This window comes from Phaeoacremonium minimum (genome assembly GCF_000392275.1).
Source record: "Phaeoacremonium minimum UCRPA7 unplaced genomic scaffold PA7_03_scaffold_154, whole genome shotgun sequence".
Taxonomy (NCBI): Eukaryota; Fungi; Ascomycota; class Sordariomycetes; order Togniniales; family Togniniaceae; genus Phaeoacremonium; species Phaeoacremonium minimum.
The window spans coordinates 114560-135773 of record NW_006921061.1 but is presented as its reverse complement, the minus strand read 5'-3'; the positions used below and the strand labels follow the sequence as shown (position 1 = coordinate 135773).

The following is a 21214-nucleotide window of genomic DNA, read 5'->3' as shown; positions in this document are numbered from 1 at the left end:
GGGGTAGGTTCTCTAAGGTTTAGTTCGGCTTCATGTGAGGTGAGGGGCTCGGCCGCTAAAGCATCGCCCTCGAACCATCGGGTCTGGTCCGCGGAGTGCCGAATGGGCATCTCGAATACTGCAGGCCGAGGCACAGAACCGAGCAACCAGAAACAGACCATGTTTGCGACGGCACTACGTCCAACTGCGTTCTCCTTTCCTTCTTTCTCTCCGTATAATCTCCAGTAATGCGTCTTGTAGGCTTCACTTCTTCATCTTGATCAAGTCCATTCCTTGTATCTGGGAAGGGAGCGTTGTGGTTAGGACCACAGATCTACAGGCCATCTCCAAGCTCCACTAACGTATCAGTCCCCCGCAAGTCTTGGCTTTCATACCTTCGTTAGGTAGCGCAAGCGCACAAGCGACGCTCCGGCCACTGTCCACCTCCAAAGAGGCAGACTGTAGCGTCGAACCGCTCGGGCTCCACAAACCGCAGACAGCTCAGCTTCTCGACACTGGCAGGTGAGCTTCACAGTGTCCCTTCAATATGGCCGACAACGGCAGCGACGCGGGCGGGCAGCCGGCGCCGGTGATTATCGTCGGCGCCGGGCTGGCCGGGCTGGTCGCCGCGTACGAGCTGTCGCTGCGCAAGGTGCCCACCATCATCGTGGACCAGGAGAACGACCAGAGCATCGGCGGCCAGGCCTTCTGGTCGCTGGGCGGCCTGTTCTGCGTTGACTCCACGGAGCAGCGCCGCATGGGCATCAAGGACTCGCGCGAGCTCGCCATGCGGGATTGGCTCGGCTCGGCGCGCTTCGATCGCGACAGAGAGGACCACTGGCCGCGGCAGTGGGCCAAGGCATTTGTTGACTTTGCGACGGATGAGATGGAGAGCTATGTCAAGAGCTTAGGGCTCGGGTTTATGTTCAATGTCGGCTGGGCGGAGAGAGGAGATGGCCGTGCAGATGGTCACGGTAACTCAGTGCCCCGGTTCCATCTGACCTGGGGTACAGGGCCAGAGGTTGTCCGTGTTTTCAGGGAGCCGGTGCTCAAGGCGGAGAAGGAAGGGGTCATCAAATTCAAGTTTCGCCACATGGTTGACGAGCTGATTGTGGATGAGACCACAGGCAAGGCAGTCGGTGTACGAGGGCGAATCCTGAAGCCCGATGACTCTCCGAGAGGAGTAAAGACAACGAGAGAAGTTGTTGGCAACTTTGAGATTGCAGGCTCTGCAGTACTTGTCTCCTCTGGTGGTATTGGTGGAAATGTCGAGGCAGTCAAGGCTGCGTGGCCGATCGATCGTCTTGGGCCAGTGGTGCCAAAGAACTTCGTCATTGGCGTGCCGGCCCACGTGGATGGTCGGATGATTGGCATCACAGAGAAGGCCGGCGGCAATGTCGTCAACAAGGACAGGATGTGGCACTATACTGAAGGCTTACAGAACTGGAACCCAATCTGGCCTGATCACGGCATCCGCGTACTACCTGCGCCCTCGTCATTATGGCTTGATGCCACTGGCAAACGGCTACCGCCGTTCCTTTATCCTGGATCAGACACCCTAGCAACGCTCAAGTACATATGCAGCACTGGCTACGACTATACCTGGTTTATATTGGATCAAAGCATTATCGCGAGAGAGTTTGCCCTGTCTGGGTCAGAGCAAAATCCCGACATCACCAACAAGAGCATTTGGCAGCTACTCACACGTGTCTTCGGTAAGAAAGGCACCGTTCCCGTCCAGAACTTCCAGAAGTATGGCAAGGACTTCATTGTGAGGGATGATCTGGAGGAGCTCGTCGCCGCCATGAACGAGCTAGCAAAGGAGGCGGGCGGACCGCTACTCGAGTATGAGCAGATCAAGGAGGTTGTCGAAACCCGCGATGGCCAGATGGACAACAGCTACTCCAAAGACGCGCAAGCCATGCTGATTCACAATGCGCGGAATTACTGGCCCGACAGTCGCAGCCGTGTCGCGCCGGCCCATCGCCTACTAGACAAGAAGCATGGCCCTCTCATTGCTGTCAGGATGAACTTGCTCACCCGCAAGACCCTTGGAGGGCTTGAGACAAATTTGAATAGCAATGTCATGAAGGCGAACGGAGAGCGATTCCCTGGCCTGTATGCTGCAGGGGAAGCAGCAGGATTCGGCGGCGGTGGTGTGCACGGGTATAGCTCCCTGGAGGGTACCTTTTTGGGAGGCTGCATCTTCTCTGGACGAGCTGCTGGGCGGGCCATGGCAGATGAAGTGCTTGGGACAACAGCGGAGTAAGTGGTTCTCGTTGGGATATCTCACGCCATCACCCAAAAATGCGGCTCACTGGAACGTACTAATTTTGATTTCTGCGAAGCCTCAATACCAGCAGCTCCGGCAGCCAGTCGTTCAATAAGCGTGGATCTAAGCTATGAAGTTGGTTCGGAGAAAATGATATTTAGCAGACATCTGCTGTCTTGGGCTTTTCGTCTGCTTGTTGGTGGTCAGGATACTGTAAATAAACTAGCATGTTGTAATCATATCCCCCCAAGCGTCTGATGGTCACATCCTTCGTTGCTTCTCCCAAATGGCCACAGCATCTCTCCAAGGCGTGATAGTCGCACCACCACTTCGAAGCAAGTCCTCAACCTGCTTTTCAATCTCGACAGCAGAAGCTGCCCCTGTGTCGTAGGTTGAATGAGCACCCTGTAGAAGCGTCACTTCAAAGCCAGCCGCCAGGGCGCCTTTGCAAATCTCTTGAACGCAGCACTCGCTCTGGATACCAAATGCAGATATCCGCGTTATGCCCTCTGCCTTCAATTTGTCGGCCAGATCGGGATTCGACTCGAAGGTGTTCCCTAGATCAGATGAGTGACGAACTCAAACTATGTAAGTCGTAACTTACGGACTGTCTTCGCCACAAGAATTTCCTCCGAGATATCGGATCGCGGATTAAAGACAAGCTCCCAGGGCGTACTCCCACGAACGAGTGCACCCGATTCGGGCGTCTCCTCGTGTTGGACGAACACGATGATGGACGGCGACTTCTCCTGCTTCGTGCGGTAGGAATCAACGACCTTCCGGGCTACAGACAGGATCGCTTCGCCTGCAGAGCGTATGCGAGTTGCATGCGGTATCCTTGTCGCCTCGTCTGTCGCCAGGTCATTCTGGATGTCAATGACAAAAAGTGCACTCCGCGGCTCTGCCATCATGGGCCAGGGAATGTTTCATACAAGTCTGACTTGAAGACGCCAAAAGCAAGAATGCGAGAGTGGCTCGAGATGTTTAAATTCAAGCTCCGCATTAGTGCCGTGACTTAAAAAGATAAGCTAGGTATCCCAGATGTGACTAATAGCCCCGACCGAGCAAAGGTGTTGTTCCAGCAGCATCTGGCGTAATCACGCCTGACTGTCTCTAGCACTCCAATTTCTTAACATCTTATAACCTCCAACACAGTAAATGAAGACAACCATAACAGTGCCCTGGAATACCAAGTGCTGTCTCAGGGTGAGGGCATTCAGACACGACGCTAGGCAAATAACGGTGGTCTCAGGCTGTACATGGTGGCTCTTCAATAAGGTTAGGTTCGGCACCTGAGAACAAAAAAGATGGGCGATAACAGTGGGGTTGTCAGTGATAAGTTGCCCCGTTGGGGATCTATTTAGCGGATGTTCGGCTTGCCCCCGCTGTATCCGATGCACTCGGACGCGCACGCGCCTTCCAAATTATCCATGTGACGTCACGTAAACTCGCGATGTTTAACATCAAGCAGTTGCCCGTGCGTGTCTTGAAGATGGAAAGTACGACCTGCAGAGTCTGTGGATGGAACCAACGGGACAATGGAGGAAACGAAAAGAGGGAAAGGCGTGGCCCAGCAGATGCCGACAGAGAAGGAGCGACTGGGCATGCCTTGGCAGAGCATGGCATCGGCAGCCGACAGCTGAAGCAGGCAGCTCGCCTAAACTCTAATCATCGGCCTTGATTGAGCTCGTCTTACCGCACAGTTCTTCTCTCTGCTCCCTCTGCTGCGTCCTACGTCTTATTCTCGTCGCCGTCTTAATCAAAAGCCCTAGCCAGTCCAAAATTTCACTACAGAAGCATCTCTCACGACATTTCCTAGCACCTAGAATTCCACACCCCGCACGATAGATCTTTCTCGCCATCATGAAGGTTGCAGTCTTCAGCACCCACGGCTACGACAAGAAGTACCTTAACGCGGTGCTCAACTCGCGATACCCGGACTCTCCCTCGCCAGCCCCTAAGGTCGAGCTGGTCTTCCACGAGTTCTCACTGTCTACCGAGACCGTCGCACTGGCCAGCGGCGCCAACGCTGTCTGCGTCTTCGTCAACGATGTCCTCAATGCGCCCGTCCTCGAAGGGCTACACCAGCTCGGCGTCCGAGCCATCCTATTACGATGCGCTGGATATAACAACGTCGACCTTAAGATGGCCGAGCATCTCGGCTTCTTCGTGGCCAATGTGCCCTCCTACTCTCCCGAAGCCGTCGCCGAGTTTGCCATTGCACTAATCCAGACCCTCAATCGAAAGACCCATCGAGCATACAATCGCGTTCGAGAAGGCAACTTCAGCTTGGAGGGCCTGTTGGGAAGAACTCTTCATGGCAAGACAGTTGGGATCATGGGCACTGGAAAGATCGGAGTTGCTACAGCCAGAATCCTGAAAGGCTTTGGTTGCACGCTGCTCGCCTTTGATCCCTTTCAGAACGATCATTTCAAGCAGCTGGGCGAGTACACGGATCTGGACACCCTTCTGTCGAAATCAGACATTGTCAGCCTCCACTGCCCTCTGATGGACTCTACCCACCACATCATAAACGAGCAGACGCTTTCAAAGATGAAACGTGGTGCCCTACTGATCAACACCTCTCGTGGTGGACTAATCAACACTAAGAGCGTGATCACAGCCCTGAAGAATAACCAGCTAGGGGGCCTCGCGCTGGATGTGTACGAGAGCGAGGGTGCTCTGTTCTACAACGACCACTCCAACAATATCATCCAGGACGATGAGCTCATGCGGCTGATGACTTTCCCCAATGTTATCATCTGCGGTCACCAAGCCTTCTTCACTGAGGAGGCTCTCACGGAGATTGCGGAGTGTACGTTGCGGAACATGGATGACTTCATGAAGAGAGTGCCCTGTAAGCATTCATTGATTGCTGGTGGGAGAACAATGGTCAGGCGGGATTCGCACCCTGTCCGTATCTGAAGAATGCCCCGTGTATTTGGTCTTAGCGTGGGAATAGAACGTCGGAGTTTATGTGACACTTCTCAACTCTGTTTTTGTCGTCCTGGGGATGCGAAGCAGATCATGGCACGACTGATGACTCAACTCTCGGTAGATTTGCTCTACCACATCCTAGAAAGCGGATCCTAGATAGAGCAATTTTTATTACATCATGAAGATTCCACCTTCACGGTCAAATCCCACTCGTGGCTGTTGGAGTGGAAGATGTCTCCTTTTCGAGAGAGGAAATGAGTTATTTCGGGGTTAAGTAAAGCACAAGTAACTCCTTGTTATGATGAGTGATCTATCAGCTGTTGCCGACCCGCTGAGGCTAGATTGACTCCCTCTCCCGGGATACACTGTGGATAGCCTGTGAAGATCTGCAGCGGTCTTAGAGCATCGCTGGAGAGTCTCCCAGACGCTCTTGTGTCAGGCGTGATTAGGGTCAAACAACAATTTGCATTTCGTAACAAAGTATTTCCACAGCAGCAAGGCTTTGGAGTTGATTGAATATGGCTACACGGAGTTCCTTGCTAAAAAGCTGTCTCTGTACAATCACCTCTGGAGGCAGCAACCGTCAGAGTTAGAATGTTCGAAATCTATCCAAGTGTGACAGTCGAAATGTGTGTGTGTGTTTTGCTTCATAGAAGATAGGAATGAGCTGGTGATCGGATTTTACTGAGTTGGATCTCTAGTTACGTGCAAATGATCACTGATACGCTGGCTGGTTTGACGGATTTTTCAGAAATTTCGATGGGTGAAGATGGAGTTAAGCAGACGATGTCTCGTAAATAAGGTGATGAGTCAACGGAGCCAAAAGGAGGTTTCGGAGTGTATTTGCGGAGCGTCCCGTTTGGGTGAAGTGCCTGAAAATTCCCTGTCTAGGGAAATCGTTGAGCCTCGTTTGTAACACAACTCAGTCAGCGAGCCTGTCAGATCCCTTGCCGACAAAGGCATGGCCCGTGGAAATAGTGCCATCTATGTCAGCTGTCGAAGAGCAGCATCACTGTATCTGTTCTTTGCCCGCGTTTCAGGCTGTCGTCCTTCGATCCTCACTGGCCATTGTCGTCGGGTCGCATGCACATGGATTACACATCCGACTCATTCGGCATTGCACCTCCTCTGATGGAATGCGTGTGTGCGCACATTGTCCGTCCTCGGTTCCAGTGATCTGATTTGTCGCGGCCAAGTCCAGAAAAATCTTGCTCAGTGTAAGTGTAAGTCCTATCGCCTAAGCAGACGCCGAAGGGAAGAGAAGATCCTGGGCACATTATCTATGCAGCACCAGCGCCAATGACAAGGCCTATCTGCACTGTCGACTCTACTAACACTGGTACTTTGGTAAGCCCACCAGTGCACGCAATTGGCCCATCTTACAAATCGGGGCTGAACAATCGGCCTTCTAACGTTGACACCCACTGCTAGTGTCGCATATCCCGAAATGGAATATACCGTGTGTGTTGTCTGTCAACATGGCGTTCTTTCCTTCTCTCTCTCAAGGGTGCTCCATTATTAATGCCGAAGTCCACATGGCTCCACGCTGTCAGAGACAGACTATAAGGATGGTGTCCCCTCACATAGACCATGATGACGTTTGGACAAGAAGTTGTGCATCAATTCTTTCAAGCATTTCATCACCAAGCCTTTGGCTGCTCATCAAGAGCTTGACAGAGACCAACCTGTAGAAACCAACACGAACAAACAGGACATCGAACTTGCCTAGAAGTCCCGCCGTCTAGTGATCGAAGAGATGGATTCAATTCGCGACTCAAAAGAAGTCGAACGGCTTCCAATCCCCGACTCTGATGAGTCCACCTTGCAAGAACCCCCGGAGGAGCATATTCATCCTTTAGAGTCACGACTTAGCCGAGCACAAAGTCGAGCCGGTAGACACGACCCAGAAAAGGAAGGGGAGTTGAACTCGAACGATTCCCGCAAAGAGCAGCAACAGGAGACTGCTCGACAAATCACCGGGCTTAAATGGGTACTTGTGTGTCTTTCACTGTATATCAGCACTTTCCTCTACGGCCTCGACACCACCATCGCCGCCGATGTCCAGGGCGCAGTTGTTGAGCAGTTTGGCCATGTTGAGCAGCTGGCCTGGATTGGTGCTGGGTTCCCGCTCGGCTCTGTCGCCGTCATCCTGCCGCTAGGGGCACTGTACACCTCGTTCAATATGAAATGGGTGTACATTGCATCTCTTCTGGTATTTGAAGCCGGCTCGGCCCTTTGCGGTGCTGCTCCTGATATGAACGCCATGATCGTTGGACGTGTCATTGCTGGCATGGGAGGTAGCGGTGCCTATCTCGGTGCCCTAAATTACATCTCTGCTGTCACCAGCCCGAAAGAACGCGGAACCTACATCACCTTGATTGGATTTACTTGGGGCATCGGAGCTGTGTTGGGTCCTGTCATTGGCGGAGCCTTTTCCATCTCCGCTGCCACCTGGCGTTGGGCCTTTTACATCAACCTCGTGGTGGGTGCTGCCATGGGGCCGATCTACGTGTTCTGCTTGCCGCCTCTCCACCCCATCAAGGGGGTGTCAATCCGATCCCGCATCAGCAACCTAGACTTTGTGGGCTTCGTCCTCAACTCTGCCCTCTGGGTCATGTTTACCATCCCGTTGACGATGGCTGGCGGCCAGTGGGGCTGGAATGATGGCCGTACGATTGCAAGCTTTGTGGTCTTTGGTGTAATTCTCGTGGTGTACGCCCTGCAACAATATCTCGCCATCTTTACCACTACAGAGACACGAGCGTTTCCGATTCATTTACTCAAGTCACGGACGCAGGTTCTCCTCTTCATTGGCACGTCCGCGAACATCACCACCCTCTTCGTGGTGGTGTACTTTATCCCGATCTACTTCCAATTCGTGCACAACGACTCCGCCCTCATGGCTGCCGTCCGCTTGTTGCCGTATGTTGTCATCTGCGTAACTTTCAATCTGCTGGCCGGCCACTTGCTTTCCAAGGTGCAGTACTACATGCCCATGTATATCATTTCCGGCGTTTTCGTCACGCTAGGCGGCGCTCTTCTCATGGCATATCTCGACCCGAGCACTTCGGAAAGCAGTATCTACGGCTTCACCGTGCTGATCGCCGTGGGCAGCGGGATCACCCTGCAGATCGGCTACGCCGTCGCCGGCATCAAGGCTGGGCCCAAAAGCCTGGGCGATGCCATCTCGCTGCAAAATGTGTCCCAGATCGGCGGCACAGTACTGGCGCTCGTCATCGCCGGCCAGATCTTCCAGTCCATGGCGTTCCAGTATCTGTCAGAAGTGCTCAAGGACACGGGCTACAGTGCTAAAGAGATCCATGACGCCGTTGCTGGCGCACAAAGCAAGCTGTTCACGGAGCTGACGGGCGAGCTGAGGGAGAGGGCTATCCTTGCTATCACGCAGGGCATGCAGAAGTCGTTTATCCTCGTGATTGTGTCTGGTGCAGTTCTCATTGTCACTGGCGCTTTTATGAGAGTGGAGAGGCTGTTTGGTGAGATCATCGTGGCGTAGAATGCTTGCGAGCAAGGATGTAGGATATTTCACACCTCTTTCAGTGTAATTCAGCGTGGGCTTGGAGTCTATCAAGATTTTGCTTGGTTCGTCGCTGGTTGCATAGGCGTTTGGGAGTCAACTTGCATTGACAGGCCGGGGAGCCTAGAATAATATCCTTGTTTGTGATAGATTAGAGCAAACTAGACTATAGAGAATCATGAAAGGAAAATATTAACAAAGCAACTTCATTTCGTAGTAAACATTCTTGAGCACTCTTATTGTTATTCCTTACTCGTCGTCAGGAATAGGGAAACGAAATGGTGTCGGGGCACAGACACCCCCGAGCTTTGGAGTTTCTTCCTTCTGACTATTGTCCATCTCGTCAATCAGGACTTGGGCCTGTGCCGTGATGATTTTCAGCAGCTTGTTGCCTTGAAGGTGATTCGGCACCTCGAACTCGGGCATGGTCTTCTTAGGCTTGGGCGGCGCCGTCTTCTCATCTTTAGCCTTCTCGTCCGACCCCGACTCTTTCTTCTCCGTTGCCTTCTCTTCGTCTTCGGACTCACGCTCAACTACCACGCCATCACTAGTAGAAGCGGTCTCACTTGCAGAAGGGGACTCCTGCCAAGCCTCAGTGTCTTCGTCGGGTCCATTGAGCTCGCCGCGGACGAGTGTCAGCAGTGCAGTCACAAAGAGTTCCTTGAGATAAGCAAAGCTGAAGTCTTCGGTAATCTTGGCGATAATTGGACACAAATCTTCAGGGAAATCAATTGCTTCTGAGTCTACCAACTTAGAGCGCCAGTATTGTGCATACGCGGCTCGCTCTTTCTCGCCCGGGACTTTGAAATGGTACTTCCGATCGAATCGGCTGGGCCGCTTTGCGATTGCTGGATCAAGGCGGTTGAGATGATTCGTGGACCCAATCATGAGGATGCCATCATTGGACTCGAGCCCGTCGACCTCGTTGAGGAAGTAGCTGCGGACCTTTTCTTCGACCATGCTATCGAGATCCTCGAAAATAAGAAGGCACGGTGCCATGAGGCGGGCGTGCTTGAAGATCTGTTGGATCGACCACTTGGGACCTTGACAAGCATCGAATGCCTTAACATATAGCGACGGGACAGGAGTCTCGCGTCGTGCGAGTGACTCGATCAATGCTTTGATGGAAATAGTTTTACCATTGCCAGGGACACCATGCAGGATGACGCCACGCTTCCACGGGGCTCGAAGAGACTTGTAGATGGCTTCGTTGTCGAAAAAGCCTTCTACGTCTCGGACCAGCGCGGCCTTCATGGCCGGGTCAAGAATGACATCGTCCCACGACGAACCTTTCACGCTCTTGAAGAGATCCTTGTCCTTCTTCCACTCGGCATTGTCAAAGACGTAGACTTCTTCGTGGAGCTCGCGAGTCCACTCGCCTGCTGCCAGCAAGAGAGCATCAGTGGTGGGGTGGTGCATCTGAGTCATCTCCTCTGATGATAGAGGTACGATCACAAACAGTAGCTTGATGTTGCGAAGATAGCGGTCCACGTACGAGACATCATACACGACGAGCTGGTGCTCCTGCCACTCATACTTGTATCGGAAAAATTTGCTGTTGTTGACAATCTCGCCTGCCTTCTTCTCAAGCCGGGGGCCGGGAGCCTTGTAGATGCGCGTAGCGTCGTACTCGGAGAGGTTGTCCGGCGTTGCAACCGCGAAACCAGCTTTGGCATATCCAAGGAGATCGCATTTTGAAGCAAGTGTGCGAGTGACGTGGTGGTTCGGGTATGCTTCACGAAGCATTCCGAGGGCAGAGAGCTCTAGGTCAAGACGGGTCTTGCCGTTGGCCTCCCTCCAAGATGCGAAGGATTTGGAGTGGCTCTCGATAGATGCCATTGTGATGATTCGAGGGGTAGGATCTTGGGATGACAGTAGTTGAGTTTAGGGATCAGATGAAGAAGTTGTAAGAGGATGAACGAGAATATGAAGTGCAGTCTTGATATTGTAGGGCAAAGGACACTTATATATCCAAAGCTTGTCATTCATTCTACAGCAACTTTGAATCTGCCTCATATAGGTATGTACAAAGCTCTAACAGACCACTCTTTGCAAAGCCACGCGATAATGTTAGTGGCGATAGCTCTTGTTCCTTCTTGAATATGCATGCATGACACCAGATCTAGGCGTGGGCGCTCCCATGCATACAGTGTGAAGAGTGTCTTCCTTAGACTAACTTGGAGCCTTTCAGGTGTATTACACTAACATTCTTCACAGTGCACATTCTATTAGTCGTTTACTGTGACAAGGGTTTCCCGCCGTCGAGGACAGATGGTGGAGCTGCGGCCGCTGATCTGGTGCCAATCAGCACTGAGGCTTTGTTCATGGGGCCGGACAAGGGCCTACGCACCCATGCAAGCTTCGTTGGTGAGGTGTATCTCTAATATGGTAACCGTGCAACCCCCCCACTTTTTGTGGGTGACTGAATTAGAGGTCCTATCAGGTTAGATGGTCTCGATGGTCCAAAAAGGATGGGAAGGGGGTGTGCGCAGGTTGTCCGGGATGTATGCACGACCTTCTCTTGGGAATGGGCTATGGAATTGGCCATGGATGCGGGTGGGTATGAGCCTAAATACAGCGAATCGCAGGGGTCTGTCATCCTAGGCAGAACCAGGCGATGCTGCTAAGTCCCGAGTCTAACATGGTTCGCCAGCCCTTGCTCGCCATTGTGGTGCGTGTACTGCCATCATGAGCCATAGAACTGAGATATGTGTCAGAGTCTAGTTGCCTTACGGTTGATGCCTCGCTGAATCCCCGTCCCACTACCTCTACCTAGGCAGTATGTCTCTAGTCAAGTGGTCACCATACCATCAGTGATAGATGCTTAAGATGCTGCCTTGCAGCGTGCTAGGGTGGAGGTCTGACCTGGCTCTGGCCATTCATATGGGGTAGTTGTGCATTGGCGAGCCCCATCGAAATCCTCCATGATGTCGCTCGATCACATGGGTTATAGAGACTTTCAAGCCTGCAGATAGATCTTTCTGGACCTGAAGCTAAGCCATCCGATCTTATCTAAACCCGGAATTCAGCTTCAACAAATCCAGCCTTAACACCATTTTACAAGCCATCGTCGCCCAATATCAGTGTCCGAATACTACCCCAACAGCACTTCACACACATATCAATGTTCAAGATACCATTAAAACTTTCTTACTGAAGTATACTGGTTTCTGTTCAGAGAAATATTGTCTGATTGCGTACCTTACTCTAACCTGTTTAAAATTTTCTTGACCAGATTTTTATGTTGTGGTGAACCATCATATTTCATCCAAGTGTGTGTTCAAAGCACGCTAAGTTATACCCGAAACGAGGTTGCGGCTCTCACGCAAGGGTGTCATCTATGTAATCATTTTTCGTGCTCTTCTGGATGCGCCTGATATGAGACAAAATCGCAAGCACTGGGCTAAGCATTCATGCAAAGCTGATGGCGATCGCCGGTGTGGGAGATTTCATCTAGAACCACACACTTGCCGGCCGCAGAGTCCTAGTAGGATTATGGAGTGATGTCATAATCTTTAATCTTCTTTGGCCTAGAGATGAGGAAGAACCTCTCCCTGTTAGACCGAATAGAGACCTATCGACTTAGTTCTAGGCCTCCGTAGACTGAAAGATCTCACCCCGCTTGAAGAACCTCAATCCGGAGCCAACATCCGGCTGTGATTCCTATGATCCTATCTTAAAAATTCAAACACATTGGGAGGACGTCACTCTATTTATTGACAAGCGATCTTGTACGTAACGCAAGGCTTGAAGTTTAGGGTGTTTTGTTAAAGGCAAAGGACATGATGGCAACCTTCTCGTTTGATATTCAAATTGACCCGCAGGATGAAAGTCTGGTCATCTTACCAGTTTTGCGTTTTAAACACACCTCCACAACGTTACTGACCATTAGTCTCCAAGTTTGCGGGATCGTTCTTCGAGAGATCACGGGCAATACATGGCAACGAGTGGGGCACTGCTTGCTCCTGAGAACGCCGAGGCAGGCTATGTCTGGAATGACAAACAAAATTTGGGTAAAATTGTAATAATATGAATACCACTTGTGAAGATGCAGAAAGCGAAACGAAGGCGAGGCAAAGTAATTGTAGCACAGTCCCGATGATAGTCGGTTTACAGAACCCAGTGCCTCTTGTGAGTATTGAAGCTACTTTTAGGCAATAGTGTTTGAATGGCGAAGATTCACGTATGTTCTGTAGTGGGAGACATGTAGAAAGGACTTATTATGCCTAGTGACAGACAGTAAAGCAGCTTTCTCAGCGCAGGATGACTCTATAGGCTACCTTATCATCTCATCTCATAACCTACTCCGCCTTCAATTAACTGAGAGACAACTCCTCTGGTGCATGCCTTGCGACCACTTACGCAAGCTGATCGACTTGTGCCACCTGGGGCGCTTTATAGTGGCGCTTACACCCTGAAACAAGCTTATTATGACGAATAAGCACAGTTCTGATGCCGTAGTCCCGTACTGGTAGAAACGAACCTATGGATTGAAAGCTTTATATGCCTGGAGAGCTCCCTCCACACATTGAATCAAGCCGAAAAATATTGCCAAAGGGAGCGCTAAGAGAGTCACCCAGAACATGTACCATTGGACCCCATTGCGATTATCGTACCACCATTGCTTAAGAGTCTTTGGGCGAGCCTCGTCATACGACTCCTTCAAGGCAACTAAGCGATCATGCCAAAAATGGAAATGCTGGATCTGCCGCCTCTCTGCATGCACAACTCCTATGTCAAGAAGATGGGGATCAAGAGGAAAGGAGGTCTTGGAGCGAGTTATCTGATACCAAGTACGAGTCGATTGGTTGTAAGTGGGAAAAAGCAGTGCAAGAGTTTCTAGAGTCTCTGTTATAAACCCCTCGGGGAACATTTTACTGCCAAAATAGACATTAGAATTTGTTCCCGATGATTCGAATTATTTGGATACCTATATCGTTGATGCTGTAGATATGATGCATGATGAAAAATTGCGACCGCACTGTCGTCATCCGCCATTCGAAGGTGATCCATCAGGTTGTCCGTCCATCGAATTTCGATACCACCGATGCGATTAATGTTGAGTGCATTGAATGCCTTTTCTAATCTGAGACGACCAGCCACATTGTGTCGTGGTCTTGAGACTTGTGCATAAACAAAATCTTGCAGACTTCCGCAAGTCCACTCTAAGGGTCTTTGGCATCCATAGACCTCGTGGGGATTCTGACCAAACTTCATCATATAAAGCAGTCTTGCCACCAAGTCAATCGAATGATCAAGTGATTCTTGTTCACCAGATTTCAGAAAGCCCGAAATTAGTTTCCGGGCCTCCTCCCGACAGCCAGCGCTACGCAATATTGTGGCAACTTCCCCAATCTCACCGTGATTTTGGATTAAGGTATATCTTCCTCTGTTATGACCTCCAATGGCCTGACTTTGTGCATTATAGTATGCGATGAACGTGCTGAGGTTCAGGTTGTCCTCCGAGAGTGGTCGCGATCCCCACAGGCGATCGATGATCAGGCATTCTAATGATGGGGGAATAGGTTGAGTGACGGAAACGTCAAAGAGAGACATCGTCGACTCACACTGATGATTGAAGGCTTTCGGGAAGCTTACTTGTCCTAAGCATTTTTCATTAGATGCATAGAGTTCCAGAGGTGAGAATTCTTTTCTACATCTATCTTTTCCCCAAGACCGTCATGGCTGCCTGCGGCAACTACGGAGCATCAATGTCTTAAGTGAAGTTCAAGGCAGTTTTCTGGCTTTCATTGATGTGGCGAAGATAGATTTAGCCAATAGGAGTAGACGATCAATGCCTCACCGAGTTTTGGAAGCCATCACAGCAGACGCAGATGTACGGTACCTACATGTGCGGCTGCACTAGTTTCGCCGAGAGAGGCCGAAGTTGGAGTATTTCAACATGGTGCAAGCCACATTATTCTCGGCGCTTTCGACGGTGTATTTGGTGTCCAACCATCCACGCCGAGGCGCCCTGCTAGTTAAAGATCTGACTGCGCTCTCTTCAGGCTGATCTTGCATATGTTCCTTCGGTCCGACTGATAACCGTAGAAGTCCTCATTAGAATCATTGACGAGATTTCCAGCTATTCCCGGGGTCTTTGCGCTCGAGAATCCCAGGCTGTGCTTTCAAAACCAACCGCGGCGCTTCAGAGTTGATTCTTTTGGGCCTGATTTCCACCACCCGACATGGAGCGACACTCATTTTGGCCCCCCGCCAAACTTGAATCGACTGTGTTGCGAACGACTTCATCTGCGGTTTTTGTTTAACTAGCAGCTTATACTGCCTTGGTAATAGACTTCAAATAGGCCCTATGGTCAATCTTTCGGATATTTTCCAAATATGGCGAAGTCGTAGTGGTCATGATGTTCGTCAATCGGTTGGGGAGAAGCTGGGGGTAGTGCAGAAAGGGAAACGAATTTGCTGGGAGGCTATCGGCACAGTCAGAGAAACATGGATCGCTTTCGCGCCTAAGCTCATGCGAGAAGTCAACGATCAGTTTGACCTCCAACCCGTGGCAGTATTTATCGAGCTTTACATGATGGGTCGATCGATTGAAAAAGCCCGACCTACAATAATGGTTTTCTCTCCCGATGCTGAGTTGCGACGATCAATCAGGCGCTTCATAAAGGCAAGCCACGTGATGGAGAACTATCCTGAATTTTACCTTGGGGATGCTCCAGGACGGCCCATCCATATCGCACACGGTGTCTCTAACACACTAACCCCTGCACCAGTCACTGGTGGTGGCCAAGATGTTTATACTGTCCCTTCAGCATATGCTTTCGGGCGCAAAGTAATCAAGCGTACTTCTGATGGGCATCCACGCAAAGTTGCAACAGGTGGCCCTATTCTCTTTATCAACGATCGTGTACACCAGTTAACTGCAGGCCACACGTTTTGGCCATTCGAAGAGGATGTCGATCCTTCGGACCTCGGAGCGTCAAACGTGGATGAGTGGGATGTCGAGGATGAAAGTGAATCGGAAGAATCGTCAGAGTCTGTGGTCGCAATGGTCAACGGCACGGACGGTGACCTCGTCTCCAACGCTTCAAGAAACGCGCATGATGCGGGTGAACCTCAGAGAGACGAAAGTAAGCATCACTTCAATATACTGGAGACTGACTCGCTGAAAGACTTGACATCTGATCACCTTAATCGGAAAGACGAGCTTTCTGAATGGCATGGTGGGGAAGAAAGAACTCACCAAGCCTCTCGCAGAGAGTTTGTCAGAGACCGATCACTCAGGTGTTTGGGCCGACTGAGCTTGTTGCCAGCTGAAGAGGACGAGACTTGTCCTGATTACGCTTTGGTTGAGTTAGATCCGTCTTATTGCCATGACAGGAATGAAGTGGCATTCGGTCCTTATAGTACACAAACCACACTAATCGTCACTCAACCAGCGACTGTTGGAACAAAGAATATCAAGGTGGCAGCAATGACGGCCTCATCGGGGTATATCAATGGGGAGCTCACTGCTACTCCGTCGTTCATGCGTCGCCCGAACACACGAGTTTTCCAAGCCGTGTATCGCGTTACTTTGGATGGTACGTTAGCCGCGGGAGACAGCGGATCTGGGGTGATAGATCGCCACTTAGGACATTTTCATGGCCACATTGTCATGGGGACAATTCACACTGGGCTAGCCTACATCATTCCTGCTATGGACATTTTGGATGATATTTCTAGACGCCTGATGACCACGGACATCTCTTTTGTGCCGGCCAAGAGGGTATTTACAGGCGATCCTACTAGCTTGGATCCGGACTTCGGGGAATCACGCCGCAAGGTTGAAGTCGGGTCAAAAATGTTTTTCACAGAACTCAAGCCGACTCATGGTGAGGAACAGAGTGCAGCAACCTTGCCCACCGAGGAGCAAAATCTCAACGCGGCTGCTGGACTGAGACCATGGGAAAGCTCAGCGAAGTCAGCCTTGCTCCAAGAGCTTTTATTCGATCACGGGGGGAACAATCGAAAGCGCGAGACTTCCTGGATAAGTAAAAAGCTCTCACGAAGAGTTCGACGAAATACACAACAGACAACGGTTAACGATGGCGACTTCAACAGAGACATGCCGGTCTACAGGATTCGGATTCTGGACTTACCTGGCGATCTTTTGGTGCATATCATTTCACTTCTTCCGGTCCCAGATATACTGAAATTACGTTTGTTGTCAAAGAACTTTTATGAAGTCATGAGAAATGAGGGCCATATTGCGAGAGCATTTTTGTCGCATGGACACATTCCTAGCCTTGCACTCCGTCTTTACCCGCCACCACAGCCATCGCATATTGATCTGCACTACTTAACCATCATGTGGCAAAGATTAAGCGTCTCATCTCAACTATGTCAGCGTATCACCTCATGGGCTACCACGGAAATGTTTCTGCGAAAAACAGATCATGATTTACTTGAGTTTTCCCGACAACGAGATCTCATGTTGTGGAGGTTGTTTCCGCTCGTCTTGACGATATTTCACTTTTTGGAAACCGTCAACTCAATAGCAACATCCCGAATTGGACAGAGGGCGAAATTTCCAAACCCACTTGTTTCCGCCCAGCGCGATGTCATTCAGACATATGATAATGACCTGCTTCTGGAGGTTCATCAGGTTTTCCCTCTGTTGATATCCTACTTTCAAAGATCAATGAGGCCACCCAGCTTTTATAGTCGGCCTGAGAAGACGCTGCGGGGATTTGGATCCCAACCTGCAAGTGACGAGTTGCTAGCTTCAATTCTTTGGATCAGTGGCCTAAGAGGCGTCTTGCGTCTCGTCAAAATCAAACAATATCATGAAAGGATCAAGGTGGCTAGGGACTGGTATAACAGCCTCAGTTTGACGAAAGCCGATGAAAATCAGATGCTTTCATATCCGGCAATTCAGGAGATACAAACCATTCCTCAAACTCTCGTAATGCGTCCATCGAAGGCGGTCAGGGATTATGTGATTCCTCTCCACAGGGCCTGGATTCCGGTAGCAGAGGAATTGATTCTTCAGCGCGGCATTGTAGACAAACCACAGAGCATAAAGAAGGACTCCCAGGTTTTGCTTGAACTTGTGCGGGAGAGATTGGGTCCCCTAGATGAGCTCTTGCTGACGGGCCGACTTCAGTAGCAGTTCTAGATCTTAGCGGCCACCATTTTCTAGCACCCCAAATCTCGGGCGAGCAAGCATTGGTGCGCTAACTTTGCCCATCGCGCGGAATACCTTACATAGCGAGCTCGTTCGGTTGATTCTCAATTGCAATGTTTGAGAATCATCGATAGGTCTAATTGCACTTGACTCTCAGTCCCGAGGCAGAAAGAGATGAATTTGTATAGATTTTGACATAGACATAGATATAGAATAAGCCATAATGTTTTTGATACTGGTGAGACTGGGTCGCTCTTTGTAGAGTTTAAAATATAGTGAGGCTACCATGGATATTGTGGCTGGATTGATGTTTATACAAACAGCTTAGCAGAGTGCCGGTTCAGTCATTCGCCGCAGTGATTCATACCCGTAGCCAAAGGACGGCGAGGCGGGGTAATTTGATGCATGTCGGTGTACGAGAAGGATTGGCTTGGGATGAGAAACAGACATCCCACGCCCGAATCCCTGCCCCCACCCGAATCTGCAACCACTGCGTTGACTGACGCGTTTCCACCTGCCCGTACCACAAGCGGCGCTCCCACAGACCATAGGTTATTTGCTGCAATAATGTGCAAAGATGCTGATGCATTTCCCCTCCTCCCCTTCTCACCAACCCTTCCCAAGATGGCTGTTGCAAATCTATTGACCGAATCCAAATGGACTCTAACCGCTGTCATTGTAGCCCTTTATATTGTTAGGAAGTTGATGATCTATAATAGACTGCGCTCTATCAAGGGCCCCCCGACAACAGGCTTCTTCGAACTCTGGCACTCGCTCGCCTTTCTTAGTGGAAAATGTCACGAATGGTACACTGATGCCAACGAAAAATATGGCAAGCCTTGGCGATGAAGCTGTCTGTGATTTCTGGCTTCCTAACACAAGGCCAGGTCCGATCGCGCGGGTAGGCCCGAACACCTTGATTACATCCTCTCCCGAGGTTTGGATAAAAGTCAACGCCGTGCGATCTTCGTACAAACGGTCTAAATGGTTCTATCGCGCCGTTCGATTTGAACCTGGCAAAGACAACATCTTCAGTCAGATTGACGAGGCTGCTCATGAAAGGAGGAGAAAACAGATGGCACCTGGGGTTTGATCTCTGTTCATTTTCCTTCAAAAGAAGGTATCTGAGTGTGTCACAGTACTCTGGTAAAGAGAACCAGTCCCTGGAGTCGGATATTGATGGCCATGTTAAAAGCTTAGTTCGGCTTATTCGTTCCAAATACATCTCGACCGACACTGAAACCAAGCCGATGGATCTCGCAAAGAAGATCCAATACTTCACCCTGGATGTCATTAGCACTGTTGGTCTAGGAAAGTCGTTCGGGATGCTCAAAGAAGACCGCGACGTAGACGACTATATCAAGTCTAGTGAGGAGGGTCTGCATATTGTCAACTTCAGCGTTGGTGTAGGTATCAGTTGGATATTACAGACCCCATGGGTGGCTAAACTTGTCGGCCCTTCGCCAAAGGACGCGAAGGGATACGGAAAGATGATTGGTACAGCATACCGCTATGTCGACGAGCGAGCGGCTAAGCCAATTGATGCAAGATCAGATATGCTGGCTTCATTCATGCGTCACGGGCTGAATGGGGAAGAACTACGATCCGAAGCACTCGAACAGGTCCTGGCAGGATCGGATACTACAGCTTCGGGTATTAGAGGAATTCTCCTCTACTTAATTTCCAATCCCATTGTCTACGGAAAGCTCCAGAGCGAGATTGATGATGCGATCAAAATCGGCAATGCCCCAGCATCTCCTGAAATCATATCCTTAGCTCAGGCAGCTAAACTGCCATATCTGCAAGCTGTTATCAGAGAAGGTTTGCGAATTTGGCCACCTGTTACAGATTGTTTTCCTCGTGATGTCCCACCAGGAGGCGATACATTCGTCATCGACGGTCGCTCGTACTTCATTCCCGGCGGCACCGAGATCGGATACTCAGCAGTCTCGATGCACCACGATAAGGGTCTGTATGGAGATGATGCGGAGCACTTCAAACCAGAGCGCTGGCTCACTGGCGATAAAGAGAAGCTCGCGGCTATGATTCGTTCGAATGAACTTGTCTTTGGGCATGGCAAATTCCACTGCCTTGGGAAGCCCGTTGCACAACTTGAATTGAACAAAATTATCTTCGAGGTATGACAGTCTAGCAGTCATTGAGACATATCGCGTACTGATCTATAAAATAGTTACTACGCAACTTCAACTGGGGTCTCGCGAACCCAGAGAAACCTTGGAGAATATACAATGCCATGGGTTTGTTCATGACGAACGATATGTGGGTATACGTCACAGAGCGATAGGAACGTTTGAAGAACAACCCTCCCGGATTGAAGCCAACATAAATATGAATGATCGCACGATTGAATGAATGTCAATACTCCTACACAGGATAGTGTTCACTATCCATAGGCATCGGAGATCCTATTGGAAGTATGTTGTGGGAGCCATACCCTCTTTCAATGATCGAGCTTCCACAGGATTGCCACTGTTTTCTCTGGGATGTTTGAGCTCAAGGAGGTGTCTGGACAGTGATCGTGGCGGAGCCGCTGCTGAAATAGCCTTCAGTTGCAACAATCATGTAATTATGGCTACCCAGCTTTAGACCAGCCTTCTCCCAAGCTTGGAAGTGGTTGCCAGTTGTGACATTTCCACCGGTCCGCTTTTGCGTACGCTTGAAAAGATTGTCAGATTACATGCTCATCCTCAATAGGAGTGCAGCACTCACGATCGACCAATACTGTTGGAATGTCCGTGTCCCTTCGATACTGGGTTGGTTGGTACGAGTGCTGACATAGATATCATATGTGCCACCGTCGCTAGTCAGAGACCCTTTCTTCTGAGCGTTAGAAGCTGGGTTGTATGTCCCGAAGTTCTCTACGACATAGTATTCGACAAGTGGATTTTGTGTCCAGCCGTAGACGGCGAGATACTGCATGTAACGAAGTCAGGATCTAAAGGAGCAAACATCTAGTTATATCAACACTCACGCTATTGCCGTTCGGATTATAACTGCCAGAATATGTGATAGTTCTATCGTTGAAGTTAAGCAGTGGCTTAACACAAAGACTTTGGTAGACACGAGAAGGTACTTACTTCGCACTACCAGGGTTCCATCCTTTTCCACCCACAAAGTTACCACCACCGCCGCCCCAATTTACGCTGTATTGACCTCCAGGTCCATTCGTATAAGTAACATCAGAGCCACCATCAGTCCACCAAGAGTAATAATACCCATTATGAGTACCTGTAGCGCTTGGTGTTCCAGCCCGCTTGTCGAAAGGACCTCCGGTTGGCCCGGCCAGCACACTAGCCAGCACCGAGTAAGCCACAAGAAGCGAGGAGAATGCAACCAT

At 50.3% G+C, this 21214-nt stretch overlaps 7 protein-coding genes across 7 annotated transcripts; 4 read left to right on the top strand and 3 right to left on the bottom strand.

The window, feature by feature from the left end:
* Positions 1-526: 526 nt before the first annotated feature.
* Positions 527-2248, top strand: UCRPA7_2190 (putative fumarate reductase succinate dehydrogenase flavo protein; the record flags this gene model as incomplete). The annotated part of the gene is made up of 1 exon (XM_007914763.1): positions 527-2248. The coding sequence occupies one exon, from the start codon at positions 527-529 to the stop codon at positions 2246-2248; it is 1722 nt and encodes a 573-aa protein (XP_007912954.1).
* Positions 2249-2512: 264 nt separating this feature from the next.
* On the bottom strand, positions 2513-3159 carry UCRPA7_2189 (putative isochorismatase hydrolase protein; the record flags this gene model as incomplete). Its single annotated transcript, XM_007914762.1, has 2 exons — positions 2513-2808; positions 2856-3159. 2 exons carry the CDS (start codon positions 3157-3159, stop codon positions 2513-2515), a joined length of 600 nt encoding a protein of 199 aa, XP_007912953.1.
* Positions 3160-4114: 955 nt separating this feature from the next.
* Positions 4115-5176, top strand: UCRPA7_2188 (putative d-lactate dehydrogenase protein; the record flags this gene model as incomplete). Its single annotated transcript, XM_007914761.1, has 1 exon — positions 4115-5176. The coding sequence occupies one exon, from the start codon at positions 4115-4117 to the stop codon at positions 5174-5176; it is 1062 nt and encodes a 353-aa protein (XP_007912952.1).
* A 1768-nt stretch (positions 5177-6944) lies between these two features.
* Positions 6945-8702, top strand: UCRPA7_2187 (hypothetical protein; the record flags this gene model as incomplete). Its single annotated transcript, XM_007914760.1, has 1 exon — positions 6945-8702. The coding sequence occupies one exon, from the start codon at positions 6945-6947 to the stop codon at positions 8700-8702; it is 1758 nt and encodes a 585-aa protein (XP_007912951.1).
* A 270-nt stretch (positions 8703-8972) lies between these two features.
* On the bottom strand, positions 8973-10562 carry UCRPA7_2186 (putative proteasome-activating nucleotidase protein; the record flags this gene model as incomplete). Its single annotated transcript, XM_007914759.1, has 1 exon — positions 8973-10562. One exon carries the CDS (start codon positions 10560-10562, stop codon positions 8973-8975), a length of 1590 nt encoding a protein of 529 aa, XP_007912950.1.
* Positions 10563-19106: 8544 nt separating this feature from the next.
* Positions 19107-20161, top strand: UCRPA7_2185 (putative cytochrome p450 protein; the record flags this gene model as incomplete). Its single annotated transcript, XM_007914758.1, has 3 exons — positions 19107-19677; positions 19732-19994; positions 20048-20161. The coding sequence occupies 3 exons, from the start codon at positions 19107-19109 to the stop codon at positions 20159-20161; spliced, it is 948 nt and encodes a 315-aa protein (XP_007912949.1).
* A 209-nt stretch (positions 20162-20370) lies between these two features.
* On the bottom strand, positions 20371-21214 carry UCRPA7_2184 (putative endo- -beta-xylanase i protein; the record flags this gene model as incomplete). The annotated part of the gene is made up of 4 exons (XM_007914757.1): positions 20371-20532; positions 20587-20790; positions 20849-20891; positions 20955-21214. The coding sequence occupies 4 exons, from the start codon at positions 21212-21214 to the stop codon at positions 20371-20373; spliced, it is 669 nt and encodes a 222-aa protein (XP_007912948.1).